General features: G+C 36.3%; 1 protein-coding gene and 1 long non-coding RNA gene across 2 annotated transcripts in view; one reads left to right on the forward strand and one right to left on the reverse strand.

Moving 5' to 3' along the window:
• LOC107690373 (uncharacterized) overlaps window positions 1–8,771 on the reverse strand; it is a 26,640-nt gene extending 17,869 nt beyond the window's left edge. The window contains exons 1-2 of the long non-coding RNA XR_001634431.1: window positions 8,759–8,771; window positions 2,578–2,588 (exon numbers count right to left, since the gene is read on the reverse strand). This is a non-coding gene — a long non-coding RNA (uncharacterized LOC107690373). The remainder of the gene's footprint in view (window positions 1–2,577; window positions 2,589–8,758) is intronic.
• LOC107690372 (solute carrier organic anion transporter family member 3A1-like) overlaps window positions 1–17,129 on the forward strand; it is a 62,546-nt gene that overhangs the window by 11,583 nt on the left and 33,834 nt on the right. The window contains exon 3 of the mRNA XM_016488683.1: window positions 7,767–8,205. Coding sequence (XP_016344169.1) covers window positions 7,767–8,205 — 439 coding nt within the window. The remainder of the gene's footprint in view (window positions 1–7,766; window positions 8,206–17,129) is intronic.

Raw genomic sequence — 17,129 nt, forward strand, 5'->3', positions numbered from 1 at the left:
TATATATATTTGTTGTTTGTCTTAATAAAGTGGCAAATTAAAAATACAGTGGTTAAATTTAAACATTTTTTTCTATTGCTCTGTTTTAAAAAAGGTTATAAAAAATGTCAATAATTATCGATACCAAACTATATGAAACATATATCGTTGATCTATTTTTTAGCTATATCTCCTAGCCCTACTTTTCTGTTTCAGGTATGCTAGAGTATGTCCATCAATTTACACTGTAATGACGCTTGCAAACATGTGCTGTGCCATGAATCAGTCTGTTTTAAACTAAAAGATGGGAAACAGATGCTTTCTCATGCTAGATGTATGTATGTGAGAAAATCTCATATCCACCTTATTTTTCCCGTAAGAGCGGGTGCGGCCATTTGTAAATTTAATGTGCGAGGCTTCTGGTGTCATTCGCGTCCAGCTATTTTTAGCTGTACAAAACTGTTGCTTGATATTGCAAACTAGTGTGTCTTACCATGTTATTTTAATGTATTATCTCAATTACGAACACACTGGTTTGTAGTGCAAACAGTTTTATACCGTATACTGCACTTTGATATTCTTCTCGTTATTTCCCTTCAGCGGTTAATGATCCGGACGTCTTGCACATTCACAGAAAACGTCTTACTTCCTTGTTGAAAAATAAGGTGGATATTATGTTAAAAAAAAGAAATGACATAGCGGATGAGAACGGTTCCTATTCTCTGTTTTTATTTGAGCTCCATAAGATGAGAGCAGGTTACACCTAGGAACATTCTCTTGCCAGCTGTGACTGTCAGGAACTATTTTTTAGCGGAAGGATAGCATTTAATGAATTTACTTAAAAAAAAAAAAAAGTAACATATCAATACATTTTGGCTTTAATATTTGTATTGTGTGGTAACCATTTTATAAAAGCAGTAAAGTACTCGAGGCATGCTGTATTGGGAATTAGTCATGGATGAAGGGTGTTGTTAGGCACGACGTGAAGCAGACTTATTCATACAGCATGGCCTCTTGTACCTTATTGCTTACTTAGCCACTTCTAAGCAACTGCCTTTTTCAAGACAAGTAACAGCTTTAAAAACATAACAAGGCAGTGTTACTGATGCAATAAAACGTGAAAATATATTGAGCTTGTGTTAACCACAGACCTTATTTCACAGACCTTATCAGTTTCATAGGCCTACGTTTAGCCCCAGGCCTGAGCTTTTTAAGTCGTAGAATAAAACATAATATCTTGAGCTTCTGTTAACCACATACCTTATTTCAAGCATTTGAAATATTGACTTCAGGATGATAGAACCAGAAATGCTAAAATGAAATGCTAATTTGTTTCCAGGTGTTGGCCTACAAAAATACATCATCCCTGCAACTTTACATTCATCTGTATCCACTTTTGAGTGCAGCAGTCAAATCTCAAAATTCAATCAATAACTGATGCATAGATCCACGTAGGGCTGTGCAATTAATTGAAATTCAGTTTTGATTTCGATTTTGGCCTCCAACGATTATGAAAATAGAGTAAACGAGAGAGAACGATTTTTGCGTCCCATTCCGCCCCCTTTCCAGCAGTGCTCTTTTGCTCCTCCATAAAAGCCCAATTTCACGTGCAAATCAGTAAAATCATGTAACGAGACTTTAGCAAAATGGGACGTGCTTGATTTTTTGAAGTATATTAGATTTATTCATGTTTTTAAAAGCGAGAAAGAGAACTTGCGCTGTTCCTCTGGAGGATTACTACTGTATGCGCACAGAGACGGAACAGAACACGGACATGTAAAGTCAACTTTTAGTGCCTAAACGGTCAAATGCACGCAAAAATGTGTAAAAATGCAGCGCTTAGTGATTATTCATGTAAACCCTCGCCGGTTATGTAATAAATGAACGAAAAGAGTTGAGAATGAAAATACTTGTGTAACAGTAAATTGGATCCGTTCGGCTCTTAAAGTGACAGCGGGCTAATATTCATGCTGCCAACTGTGTGCTTTATATTAATCAAACAACAAAAGACAAATTCAAAATCACTCACTGCTCTAGACTGAAGGACTTTTGTAGGTTTAATAAGAAACAAAGGATGTTTAATTCTTACAGTGAAGACAATGCTGTTTTATTTTACATTAGATTATTCAATTTATCTAGTAGGCTGTTAACTGAATACTTTAGACTTTACAAAAACTGAATACTCTAGGTATTAAAAAACTTAAAGCACAGTTTGTTTCATTTGTATCTCTTTTTATTCTGTTGTATTCCTTTGCTTTTTTATTACTGGCAGTTTAATTATTTTCAATCATTTTGAGGACCTTTTTTTTTTTTACTAATATTAGTTACTTTAGTATTCTGCTGTGCTATTGAGAATTGTGACATTTCGCTGGCCTCTAAAATGTAGATGTCATAGAAACCTCATTTACAGAAAATATATATTTGATATATATCACTATCTTTAAATAAATATTTCATATAAAGTTTTGGTCATATGGCCCACTAATAATCGTGTTAAATAATCGTGATTACAATATTGACCAAAAATAATTGTGATTATGATTTTTGTCATAATCGAGCAGCCCTAGATCCACGTACGGTGGCCGTGAAGTGCAAAACAAATCACAATTCTGAAAACAAAATAACAAATTACAAACGCAAATGCAAGTCTCAAAAACAAAATAACAATTCAGAAAGCACAACAGATGGATAAGTGCGTGTTGTTGGCTTTTTGACGCGTTCGACCCTGGTTCGATCCCGCCTTTTGCCGAACTTTTTTTTCCCTCCCTTTTCAAATCTTGTATTAGCAATGGATTCTATTTACACTAAGTGCAAATGCAGTGGGAATTTAGCAGTCATTTATTTATTTATTTTATCCTTTGAAATGATTGATTCTCTGAATTATTGTTCTTTTAAACAATATTTTTTAAACCAATAGACTGTTTTGATTCTCCATCTGGTACAGTCTACTACCCTAAATTGCTTGAAAGAACATCACTACAGTTTAAAATCAATAAAAGAGGTTTGCACTGCACCCAAAGGAATTCATTTGTGAAACATCACTGTTTTCTATTGGCCCACCCTATTTTTGTAGAAACCATGGAAAGTATAAGTACTATTGTTGTTCTGTTTCCTGTCATACTGATAAGGCAATGCTGAGTCTCTGTCATGTTGGAAATCAAACACGGATTGCTGGAGGATGCCTGATAGCGCATATGTTCTAGAAACCATTTCACACTTGAATGATACAGACTTGTTGTTCTGCACTCAGGAATTTGTCATTGCCTGCCTATTATGAAATTTCAGCTTGACTCAATAATAACATGATAGACATTTTTGTCTCATTGTTCAGTTATTCATTGTCTTCCTAATAATTTGGTTTTAATGCTGAGGGATTAGAGGGTGATGGGTGTGAGTACGTCACGGTGGAGTCAACAGAGATTTGGCATTACTTTACGTTGTTGGCATGTTGAATGTGTCTTGGCATTAAAGGGTTAGTTCACCCAAAAATTTAAATTAGGCTGTTTTTTACTCACCCCAGAGCCATCCTAGGTGTATATGACTTTCTTCTTTCAAACGAATCCAACGTAATAATCACTTTAATCTAGCTTGCGCTCTCTGTTGTAAACGGAAGCCATTCCGGGCGGATGATGTATGAGGTCGGCTTTGCGCATCATTATAATGATTTCGACGGCGATTTCGACGAAGGAGCGTCCAGAAGGACATGTGACGACTCCGGGCTGGACTCCACGGTGAAAGCCGATCCAGATATTGTCCTCTTTTGGAAGACCAAACGAAGTAGTTTCGCTTTTACAACGAAGCACACAGCGTCTTTGTGACATGGTGGTGGAAACAACAAAACTACAGCGAGAATAAAAGTTACGCCTTCTTTCTTTGCGTGAACATTTGGGCGGCGTTATGCAAATCTTCCCACAGAGCGACGTAGGTATGTTGGGGCGTGTTAAAACGAGCCGTTTTAGGTAGGCGTGGCTGACTCTTAACTTTTATAAAGAATATCTCTTTGGATTTGAGACTTTAGTCTTTGCAACTTTACAGATCTTCTTTATGCACCAAGAGCTTGTAACACTCCAAAGAGAAAGGAAAAAATGAAATCGCATCATATGACCCCTTTAAAATAGTTATCTACTGGCACAGTGGAAATGTTGTTGGTAAGATATAATCTCTTATTATTTCATAAGTTTAGATGAATTCATGAATTTAGACACACACTCACATGAACACAGACACCTTTTTGATAGAAAGATATTCAAGATGTGAAGAATGATTATAGACATTGACCAAGTAGCTTTGATATTCAAATTGTGTCACCAGTATATGCATGAACAGTACTATGTTCCTTGCAGTTTATCAGTAAGGGAGTGAGAAGTGTTTTGCATGTTTCATATTACTAACTGAAACACAAGACACCTTTAAGTCTGGCTTCTAGCAGACTGCAAATGTGCCACAGTCAACAGTTCTGCACAAAACAGAGCAGTTTGCCAGACTGTCCAAGGTACTTTCCAATTAAATTGCACCAAGCTAACCACAGAAAATTGAGTTAAAGCAAACTGAGTTATCAGACAGTTATAACAACAACATCACTGCTCTGTTTAAAGCCCACAATAAACTCATTATTCACATCATGCATTTGAACTGTTTAGGAATCTCTTCCTCTGCACATAATTTACAGTGTTATACCGATGATTTGGTAACAGAAATTTTATTTTTCACACTGCACAATTATATCAATCCATCCATTGAGGTGTGCTATTCAGAAGTTCAGCTGACACTAGAATCGCCATGATTCACATAGAGGCCTAAATAACCCTGGATAGTGTGGTAAAAACCGTCATCAAGTGCATGTACAATTGATGCTATCCTTCTTGGACAAATTTATTCATTGACTTGCATTAAAAGCTATATGGAAACTTGCAGAGTGAGAGAAAGGAATAGATTTAAGGAGTTTTTTGTAATAATGACTGGCAGATTGTACATTATCCCTCTTTTTACAAGACTAATTACCAAGTAAAATAAATATATGGACATCTGATATTCATTTAAACTGTAAATCTATCTATACACACACACAAACACACACACACACTCAAAACTGTGACATCTATTCTAACATCTGTTTGAAAAGAGAAAGCATTGTTATGTTTGGACAAGAGTGAAATATAATTTATTGGCCATCATACAAAATATCGGTCCGTGTAATCACATTGTCGCTTAATGCCACGAATGACCAATCAGAATCCAGTATTCCAGAGAACTGTGTATGTAGCTAATCGAGAGAATTCATGCATATTATCTTGTTTATCAAATCAAAATGATCCAGTCTGTAGGAATCTGTAATGTAGCATGGGGAGATTTGCAAAGATCACTACGCAGCATCTGAGAGAGGCTTGCTCTAGAGAAATAGGATTATAGAAAAGAGCGTGTCCTCAATAACATGCTCTTTTCACAGCCATGCCATATTTGTGTTGCTCCAGCTCAAAGCTGCTTCATTAAAGTCCCATGATTGCTCATCAAGGCTGCCTGGTGGCATTTTTTCACTTTCACCAGCTATTTTTGTCATAAGCCTTGATAATGAATGTGTGACAAGTAGCATGCTGATGTTTTCAAAGATTGAAAGGATTTGTCAAGATGATTATTTTTCTGGGTCATGAGTTCTCTTCTTTGACATGGGTTTATTGTCCTTTTATTCCACCCTTGAATAGATGTGTTTGGATTGATTGGGGATTTGATTACTTTAACATGCCCATTTCCATGATCCATTACTGTATCTCATTTTCACATCTTGGGTAAATAGTAGCGAAAGTGAAGACAGTTCCTCTCTTTGAGCTTTGCTGCTGATCTTTATCGTCACACGTTACCTCTCCAAGATGACTCTCAGGTTAGATTAGATTTGGTATTTTATTGTTTAGAGTCGAATTTGACTTCTGTATGATGACAGCCTGTGCCTGTTTAGTACTGATATCAAATAAAGCAAACAGCCTTAGGGGACTGACAAAATGAAAATGGAGCTAATATTGTGCAATAGTTTGGGGTCAATTTTGTATTTTTTTTTTAATAAATGATTTTATACTTTTATTTAGCAAGGATAAATTACATTTATCAAAAGTGAGAGTAAACACTCTTAGGCCTCCAATGTTGCTCAAAAATATTAAGCAGCACAACTGTTTTCAACATTGATAATAATAAATGTTTCTGAAGCTCCAAAGCAGCATATTAGAATGATTTCTGAAAGATTATGTGAACTTAACAAAGCTTTAATTTTAATATGCTTTAAAACATATTCAAATAGAAAACTGTTATTTTAAATTGTAATAATATTTCACAAAATTACTGTTTTACTGAATTTTTGATCAAATAAATGCAGCCTAAGAGTGAGCATAAGAGACTTCTTTAAAAGACGTTATATGTACTATATATTTTTAAGATTTTTGTAGAAAAAGAATCGCATTCATGCAATTTCATACAAGCTTTGATGATAATTAAGTTATTCCATACAAAGAAAAATTGCTTTTGTTAAACATCCTGTTAAAGGCACAATATGTAATTTTCGCTGCTAGAGGGCGCATATTCAAAATAAACAAATAGACAAAGGCGTAGTTAGATGACACGGTGACTGAGTGTGGAATCATGGGATTTGTCGTCTTCATCCCCACAGCTGATGCAATCCGACGGGACTCGGGCAGAAATCATGTTCATGGATGAGCTAATGATTTATTAACGTAGTAGAATGAAGCAGGGTGAGCGAAACGAGGCCGCTGAACGAGCGCGACACACGGCTCGAAAGCAGCGGAGCTTTTATTATGCCACAGTCAACCGCTTCCGTTCCTTCCGGTCGTGAGTATGTGGGGAAAAAAAGCAGCGCTGTTTTATCATAGTAGATACGTTTGAAAGTTCTGTTATAATGCTACTCGTGGCGGTCGCACCGGTCTATTTAAACGTGGGGAAAAAAAGCAGCGCTGTTTTATCATAGTAGATACGTTTGAAAGTTCTGTTATAATGCTACTCGTGCAGTCGTCACCGGTCTATTAAAACGCACAACATATTAAAGCGTCTTTGGTGTTTCCATGTTTTTTACAAAACAAAAAATAGACGGAAATCGAGGGGTTATGACGTCATTGGCAGGCGACACAATGACACTATGGACATGGTCCATGTCACTAGTTTGTGTCTGGATTTAAACATTCTTCGAAACGTTTGGGATAAGTGAGTGAGTGACGTGACATGTGGCCAAGTATGGTTACCCATATGCTCTGCATTTAACCCATTTAACACACACACCGTGAACACACACCCGGAGCAATGGGCAGCCATTTATGCTGCAGCGCCCGGGGAGCAGTTGGGGGTTCGGTGCCTTGCTCAAGGGCACCTCAGTCGTGGTATTGAAGGTGGGAGAGAGCGCTGTACATTCACTCCCACCACCTACAATCCCTGCCGGTACGAGACTCAAACCCGCAACCTTTGGGTTACGAGTCCGACTCTCTAACCATTAGGCCACGACTTCCCTTACACTATAATGTAAGTACACAAGTCAGCAATATAACACTGTTCTAGTGGTTTTTGGATATTTTAATAAAAAAATCCTACATATTGTGCCTTTAAACAAAATTACAAAATTCAACCGTTATAATGCCACATCAACTTTTACACTGTACATCACTTGCCTGAACACCAACCTGTGCTGAATAGAATAGTCGTCCGGTTCAGCTACCGTAATATGTGAAATGGTGATATCGTACCTACAACTATTTTAAATTAACATTACAGTAATTCTTCTGCTTTGTTTATCTTAGGTGAGCGTGCTGACAACACTGGAGCGGCGCTTCAATCTTCAGAGCGCTGATGTGGGTGTCATCGCCAGCAGCTTTGAGATCGGCAACCTGGCCCTCATTCTCTTTGTTAGTTATTTTGGTGCTAAAGCCCACCGCCCTCGGTTAATTGGCTGTGGAGGCATTGTCATGGCTTTGGGAGCACTGCTGTCCGCATTACCAGAATTCCTCACCAGTCAGTACAAGATCACAGACTCGTGGAGCAAGGATCTGGGGCGAGACGTGTGCTCCAACACCTCTAAAGCTGATGAACCGTGTGGGAGTAGAGCCAACACCAACATGATGTACCTGCTTCTGATTGGAGCCCAGATGCTGCTGGGTATTGGTGCCACACCTGTTCAGCCCCTGGGTGTGTCCTACATAGACGATCATGTGCGGAAGAAGGACTCCTCTCTCTATATAGGTAAGTAAGCGTAATTTATGTTCGCTACATGCTTTCTAATGCATTTAGTTTACATAGCCACAGGCATCAGTTGTTTTGCATAAGTGAACTGAAAAAAGTGAAAAGCATCTCTCCTACGGCTTAGTAAGTAAAAAGTAGATGATTATCAGGGTGATTTATTGTGGTTTCAGGCCTTCCAGTGACAAGCCAAAAACCACTGATCTATTAAAGTGGAAAAGCAAATAAGAAGGTTGAGCTGTTATGTGCCAGAAAGCAGCGTGTGCACAAAACCACTGGGTCAATAAGTAAAAAGCATATGCGTGTGTGCAAACGTGTTATATTTTATATTGTTTGTGACCACAGCTTTCACAATATAATCAGCAGGTGAGCAGTGCTGGGAGGGTTTTAAACATAATTAGTTTTATTTTGTATGTGTAGGGAAGAAAGGCATGGAAAAAGAGATTAAAACACAATAACGCTTCTGTGGGAACAGTAGATAGCAAGTTTTGGAGGTTTGCAGCATATACATGAGATAAATAAAAATGTGAAAAATAAATGAATATCTATTTTTCACATTTTTATTAATCTCATATACACTACCATTCACTACCTTTTGGAGTCAGTAAGATTTTTTTGTAAGAAATTAATATTTTTACTTATTAAATTTATCAAAAGTGGCAGTGACTTTTACATTGTTATAAAACCAATTTCAAATAAATGCTTTTTTATTCATCAGTGAATCCTGAATTTATTTTATTTTTTTTCGGTTTCCACCAAAATATTAAGCAGCACAACTCTTGTCAACATAAATAAAAATACGAATCTGCATATTTCAAAGATTTTTGAAGGATGTGGCATTGAATACTGGATTAATGTCTGCTTAAAATTCAGCTTTGCAATCAAATTAATCAATTAATTTTTAAAATATATTAAAACAGTTATTTAAAATATTACTGCTTTAATGTATTTTTGATTAAATAAATGCATAAATTCATATAGTACTATTTAAACATTATATTTACACCCATTCCAGGTCAGGACTTGCATTTCCAGAGAATTATTCTGAAAGACAATCTTAGATATGAAGATATGAAGACAAGAACATGACTTTAATATTTAATATATTGTCTTTAATATTTGGCTTCAGTACAAAAAGATGTGACTATAGCTTACTTGGTTGATTTTGCTGTTGTCAGGGTAACAAGAACAAGACAAATTTCATGTTCACAGATAACAAGAAACATATGTCATTCAGGCACGAGCAGCAAATCTTATCAAAGCACACAGATTTCCATGTCTGAAAGAACGTGGGCCATGGTTTGTTTCACATGCATGCATCTCAGTGATGAGGAATGGAAGACAAGTGTTGAAAAGGAAGTGCCTTCAGTCCCTGTTTGATCCTGTGATGCTTTACAGGTTCCACATTAAACAGGCACGAGAGTATGTGGAGTTTAAAATCACACCATTTAAATCACAATATATGTGATTGCATTGGATACAAAATATCAGATCAAGTGACATTTCTCATAACTAATTAAGGTCCCACTTTATATTAAGTGGCCTTAACTTACATTTAAATTGAGCATTTGGTACAATGCACTTATTGTGTACATACATGTTTTTACATTGTACTTATATTTGAAAAATATCTGCATGTAATTACATCTGTGATTAATTTCTGTAAATACATTTATAATTACACTGTTGACCCATCCCTTACACCTTAACCCACCCTTAAACCTACCCATACCACCAAACCTGTCCCTAACCTTACCTGTTTCCCACCTCAATAGCAGCAAAAGTGTTTTGCAATACAATATGAACACAATAAGTACATTGTACTGATTTTTTGATGTAAGTACATAGTAGTTAAGACCACTTAATATAAAGTGGGACCCTATTTAACATTAAATATGAACATGTTCTGCTAATATTTGACAACTATAAAGTGTCTTCATTACGAACAGTATATTTGTTAGAATTTAATCTTCTATGTGCTTGTGCTGTCTTGCTTTAAAAGAAGATTCAACTTGCTTTGATATTTTGTCATATAATTTATATAAAATACACATTTTTAAGTTTGACATAAGGGTCCACTCCAAAGACATTTCACAGACAATTTTACATTTTTTTTTTCTTTGTCTTTTAAAGAGAGTATTGAGTGTATTTTTCTGTCAGGTGTATTCTCAAATTGTGCAAGATCTCTTCCTTTTCCTGTTCAGCTCTCTTTCTTGCCTCAGCTCATGTTCAAAGTTCTTTTGCACATGCAACAGCAACAAACCAGCATTTCAGAAGGCTTTTGGGCGAGCGCAGTGCTTGTTTGACAGTGAGCAGCAGGAAATGGACACACACTGATTTGAGTTTGCAAGCTCAGAGGGAGGTTTGGAGCTGTGCTTTTCCGATAAGCCGCACAACAGAGTTTGAAGGCAAAAAAGCAGCGTTTCGTTTGAGAACAATGTTGTATTGTAGTGGAAGCTGCACTCAGCTGATCGTCTAAATCCCCGTGCTGCAGGCATGGCATGTGCTGCATGAATGGGCCAGATTGTTCAGACATCACCAAGAATGATGTTTTCACGTACTGCTAATATATTCTCAATTTGCAACACAGCAACATAGCTTGTGTAATTGTTTTTCCTCTCATAGAAACTATTGAGTGTATTTTGCAATGTACTAAATGCTTGCTTCAAATGAGTTAAACATTATGTGTTTCATATAACTAAATACACACTGTTAGGTGGTACAAAGAGAAAGAAAATTAAAGCAATGCATTTTGAGCTATCATTTTGATGCTTGTGGTTTATGCCACATGTATGGTGGTCTACTGCCATAGTTCATACTATTTGGTGAAGCTATTTTAGTGTCAGCCTTCATTCAGTGTTTGGAAGAGCTCTAGACTAAAGCTAGAAAGTGTATTGAATATTTGCTATATATTTGGTAGCGATATAAAACTAATCAACATTGTGAAAACTGGAATGATTTTAATACATGCTTCTGGTTAAGTTTCCAAACTTTAATTAATAGTTTCCTTGTCTATGGTTGTTTTAATAGCATCTCTGATAAACTTAGGTAATAAAAATAATATCAGGTTTATAAATAATTTATAAAAATAGTTTAGGGTCAATAAGATGTTTTAATTTTTTGTTATTACAATTTGAATTGTAGCAAATTGTAACAATTTGATAATTTTAATATATTTTAAAACTATTTATTTCTGTGATTGCAAAGCTGAATTTTCAGCAGAATTTTCTTCTTTTTCTTTTCTTGCAAGAACATTTCTTATTATCATCAATGTTAAGTTCATGCTGCTTAATATTTTTGTGGAAATGTAAAAAAAAAAAGGATGTTAGAAATGTTGTAGCATTATAAATGTCTTATATCTACTGTAACTTTTGATCAATTTAATGTGTACTTGCTGAATAAAAGTAATCATTTTCTTTAAAAAAAAAGTTTGGTAGTTTATATATCTATTGATTACAATACTATATAATCTATATATTATATTATATATAAATATATAATTATAAAGTCAAATATTATATATTTATAAAGTCAATTAGATTAAAACATTTATATTTTTTATTGTCATTTATATGAAAAAAAAGATCAGTCAAAAGTATGAATATTTCTTTAGCTCTATTAACTCCATTCTGAACTGATAAGTGACTAACATACAAACCTTATATGGAAAACCATATATAGACATTTTAATAGCCTCCGTTACCCTTTGCCTTTAATGAGCTCGAACAGACCGCATCATTGTCTCTTTTATTGGCTGTCAGTATCACTGAATATGGCTTCCAGGTCAGTCTGAACCCACACTGTCGTTCTTATCTGCACTCCTGCGGCCTGAACGTCACATTGCCCTCATGTGTTTCTGTGCACTCTCCGCACTCACAGTGAAAAGCCTTCATTAGTGGAGCGCACAGTGGGATCTTATTAAAAACCGTTCATTAGTAGATTCAGGGATTTAATGCAAGATGCTCTCAAAGAAAGAATCTTCATGAAAGATGTTGCACACCTTAGCTTTCAGTGTCTCTATTATTACCCATCAAGTACTTTGTTAAAATAAGTGCTAGCCTACTTTTTTTCTGCTGAAATCTGAAAAGAACACTAAATGGAGCTTTTATCCTCAGGAAAGCGGTTTGAGAAATATGCTAATGTCGGATGAGACTATTACCACCTGTTGGCCATAGCAACAGACGACTTACTTACTAAATGGTGAAGCAAATTGCTTCGATAAACAACCAATTAGGAAAATGCAACAAGATGCATGCATGGCATTCAGATGTTTTGGGAATCGGGGCATTTTGTGTCCATAACATGTATATTTACATGTGTGTGTTGTTCAGACGAGACCAGTACATGACAGACATGAGTGCTTTTAGAGCAGGCTTCTGGACGATCTCTGTAGGAGTGGAGACGTAATTACAGAATGAGGCAGGAATGCCAGCCAACCAGCCAGCCATGAGGTAGGTCTGAACTGGCCCGGCAACACATGCATACCGCACAGCCCTATGAAAAACAACTCCCACAGGGAGAGCTTGGCTTTTCCTGCTTCCTTACAGTAAGCCTCCCACAAATCTAACTGCCGTGCCAAGTGCTTTTCATCAGCATACGCACAGGTTTGTGAGTTTGCACGTGCCTCAAAAGAGGGCTTACAATGACTTACACTTGTAACTTAGCTGTTATGTATCTTTGTATGCACTACTTGCTTTATGCAAGCACTATATAGGATAAATCACTATACAGGATTTACCCTATTATACTTTATCGACACGAATTGATAGGTGAAACAACAAACAGCCACCCACAAATAGTCTATAAACAAAGCATCAGGCTGTCTTTGAGTTCACATGAACAACGGTTAAAGTTACTCGTCGTCAGGCTACAGAAGAATACCATAAAAAAAGTTAGACCTAAGACATCGAGAGTCACACAGACCTATAACAACCCAGCCACAACACATAATTGCAAATAACATGCCTTACCTTAACACAGAATCGACCACAGAGTCCAACATTTATATTTTTTCTACGAATCTTTGAGTTAACATGTACTAAACATGAGTGGCCCCCACACCTTGATGCTCATGACAAGAATAGCATGTATAGTTATCTTTATTGAAGTGAATTAGGTTTAAATCGCCGTCATGCTTGAATGAATGTTATATTTGCAATTTTACACATAATAATCCACGATGATCACATTACACAAAACTGAAATTGCACGTCAAAATAACACATTGTCAATATTTTTTGAGACCCCCCAAAATTTCACAAATCACGTTTTCAGGGGAGCCCATGTCTTATTAAGGGGCGCCAAGCTCCCCCGTAGTTCGCACCCTGGCCTATAGTATATTAGAAGCCACCTTTAGTAGAAACAATAGGTCAGAGGTCACATGTAACAACATTTCTGCAACACTGGCTCAACCACTTTGTCCTTTTACAAATGCACCTCTATTTTTCGAAATTGTGACTTTATATCTCACATTTGCACATTTATTTCTTGAATTTTTGAATTTAGATCTTTAGATTACAATTATTTTTCATAGTTATGACTTTATATCTCACAATGTCTATATATCTCTCAGTTGCAACTTTATTTCTCGTAATAAGGACTTTATATTTATATGTGACTATATCTCACAATTGCAACATATCTCAAAATGTCACTTAATATCTCAATTGCAATTGCAACTTTATTTCTTGTAATTGTGAATTTATATCTCAATGCTTAATATGCTTGAAACTTAATATCTGACAATTGTGACATTTTTGTATCTCGCATTCTGACTTAATATTTTGCAATTGAAACTCTTATTTCTTACAATTTTGGCTTTATATCTCACCATTACAACTATTTTTTTTATAGTTCTCATTTAATATCTTACAAAAAGTGACTATGTTAGTTGCAACTTTATTTCTCATAATTGTCACTTTATATCTGATAATGTGACTTTATATTACACAATGTGACTTTACATCAGTTGTGACATAATGTGTATGCCACTTCACTTTTAAAGCAGAAGTGCAGGTGTATGATGATCTTGTTTTTAGTGCCTCATCAACATTTTTTTACTAAAGAAAACAAATGCAGACAGGGGTCAGGACTCTAAATGGACGCTGTTCTCAGAGCTCTTGTAGCCTTTTGCAGTCCATTGCTAATTTTGGGTCTTCCCACAGGGGCTTGACTATAGAAATTCACAGCATGTACATGCAGGGATCAGGGTATTGCCATGGCAGTCAGGAACGCTTGAACCCCACCGAACTGGCTCTCCATGCGTTACAAGCTTTCACAGTGTCAGTAACATGATTCCTGTATGTTGACGCAAATGATTGGATTCATGTAGCCCAAAGACAGTGAGGGGACAGCAGCTGTAGAAAGAGCTTTTTCAAACACATTAGCCTGCTTGTGTTTGAATATCCAGTTTCTAGTAACTGATAAAAATCAATACATATACAGACATTTCCAGACAAATGTGCAGCGAAGAACTACAGATTCTGAAACTCTGATTTGGTGATAAGAATCACCAAAAAATTGAGAAAAATTCTGTATACTAGTGTTTGTGAACAAAAAACATTTTGCAGAAAGTAAAACGTCAACAATAAAAAACTGAAACATGCAGTTTTATGCAGTCAAGTACAGACTGTAGCTAACACAGTGACAGATGGCTGTTTGTTTTTGTCTCTGGTTAGGCAGTTTTGGGAAGACTTAACCCAGACCTGCTCTGGGCTTCGTCACACCACCCAGGTCAAAGAAGATATGACAGATAAGTGACTGATGGAGGCAGTGGAGACAGAGTTCCCACTTTATTCTGCTGTAGGTTTAGATGCAGGACACTGGCAAATGTCTATAAAATATAAAATACTGGCATTATATTCACAATGTGAACATTTATTAGCATAATGCAATTTGTTGAGGCATGTCTAATTTATGTTAACGTTTTGTGCATGCTGTTAAACATTTAATGTGTGCATCATATTTAAATAGTAATCTTTGCATATAGGTATACTCATTTTTTCTCATTAAAAATATTAAATATTTATATTTATTATATAGTTTGAAATATGTATACAACAGCATTGGAAACTGAAAACTCTTTTTTTCTGATCTACTTAAGATAAATGCCATTACAGTCAGCGCAACAAACAAGTAATTAATAAGTGCACCTTTAACCTTAAAGGAATAGTTCACCCAAAAATTAAAATTCGTTGTACGTTTACTCACACTCAGGCCATCCAAAGATGCAGATGAGTTTGTTTCTTCATCAGAACAGATTTGGAGAAATTTAGCATTACATCACTTGCTCACCAGTGGATCCTCTGCAGTGAATGGGTGCCGTCAGAATGAGAGTCCAAACAGCTGATAAAAACATCACAATAATGCACAGGGAATCCACATATCTCCAGTCCATCAGTTAAAATCCTGTGAAGCGAAAAGCTGTGTTTAAAAGAAACAAATCCATCATTAAGGCATCATGAAATGTTAAAATCATTTTAACTTTAAACTGTCGCTTTTGACCAAAATACGAGTCCATAATCCATAATAACATTTCCCTGTTGTCCTCTCACATCAAAATCCTTCAACATATTTGTTTGGAACTGTTTTAGACTGTTTACGCTTTTAAACGGTGCTTGATCTGTGTGTATTTCTCTCCTGAATCAATATTATGTTTAGAGGGCTTGTATTTTAGCCAGAAGCAACGGTTTGAAGTTTAATACATCTTAATGATGGATTTGTTCATTACAAACATGGACTGGAGTTGCGTTGATTACTTGTGGATTATTGTGATGTTTTTATCAGCTGTTTGGACTCTCATTCTGACGGCACCCATTCACTGCAGAGGATCCATTGCTGAGCAGGTGATGTAATGCTAAATTTCAAATCTTCAGATCTGTTCTGATGAACAAACAAACTCATCTACATCTTGAATGGCTTGAGGGTGAGTACATTTTCAGCATGTTTTCATTTTTAGGTGAACTATTCTCTGTCATGATAATACTATTTGTCCACAGGTCTTTAAAAGTGCATATGCTTCTCTCTGAATATATGAAAGATATTTATGATAATGATTAACAATATTGACAAATGCAATAAAATACAATCTTTTGAACATTGAACTTTATTCTGCTATGTTGATGTTTATCTGAGTGATGATGTTTAGAGATCTCAGATGCATCCTTAAGAGACATGTCAGCATGGCTGCTGCAGTGTTTTGACTTCACCCCCTGCCATCAGCCACGCATGCTCAAGCTACTGAAACGCTGTACATGTAATGTCATCTTGAAGGATTAGATTCTAAATGGGCTTTTCCATCTCGCCGATAAGCTTCGTGCCAAGACCGCGCCTTAATAACTCCTGTTTGTTTAATTTGAGAGCAATGAACATTGTCATCTCTTGCTCTGCGGGTGTGAGAGAACAGACACCAGCAGTCCTCTCTCCCAGACAAACCCATTCTTTTCAGTCTCCTGTCAACTCCTGCATTTTGCAAGATAAATGTAGCCAACCCTCTCCTTCAGTTAGTCTCAAGTGCTTTGGCGCATACTTTTTCAGAATAATTGGCAGTAGCACATAGGCAGGGGTGTCATGCACCTATTTTTTGGAGTTAAGCAATAGCTCACTTAGTTAATACATGACCAAATAATTTTTTGTGGTTCTTATACAATTGCATTAAATATTATTGTAACACAGTTCGTATATCGGGGAAGAAGGAGGCGGGAACAGGCGAACATTTAAACACAATTTAATAATAAAATAAACACAAAACTGAAAATAGCGCAACAGCCCCTCACGGACAACTGCCGCGCACAAACAGAAACAAAACAACATAAACTCCAGGCCTGGTCCTCTCTCGTCTTGCACTGTCATCACTCCTCCTTTTATCCTTCCGAAGCTCCTCCGTGGGACTCGAGACCGGTGAGTGGCGCAGGTGTCGTGCATTATCA

This window comes from Sinocyclocheilus anshuiensis, unplaced genomic scaffold (genome assembly GCF_001515605.1).
Source record: "Sinocyclocheilus anshuiensis isolate Anshui unplaced genomic scaffold, SAMN03320099.WGS_v1.1 scaffold609, whole genome shotgun sequence".
NCBI classification, from domain to species: Eukaryota; Metazoa; Chordata; class Actinopteri; order Cypriniformes; family Cyprinidae; genus Sinocyclocheilus; species Sinocyclocheilus anshuiensis.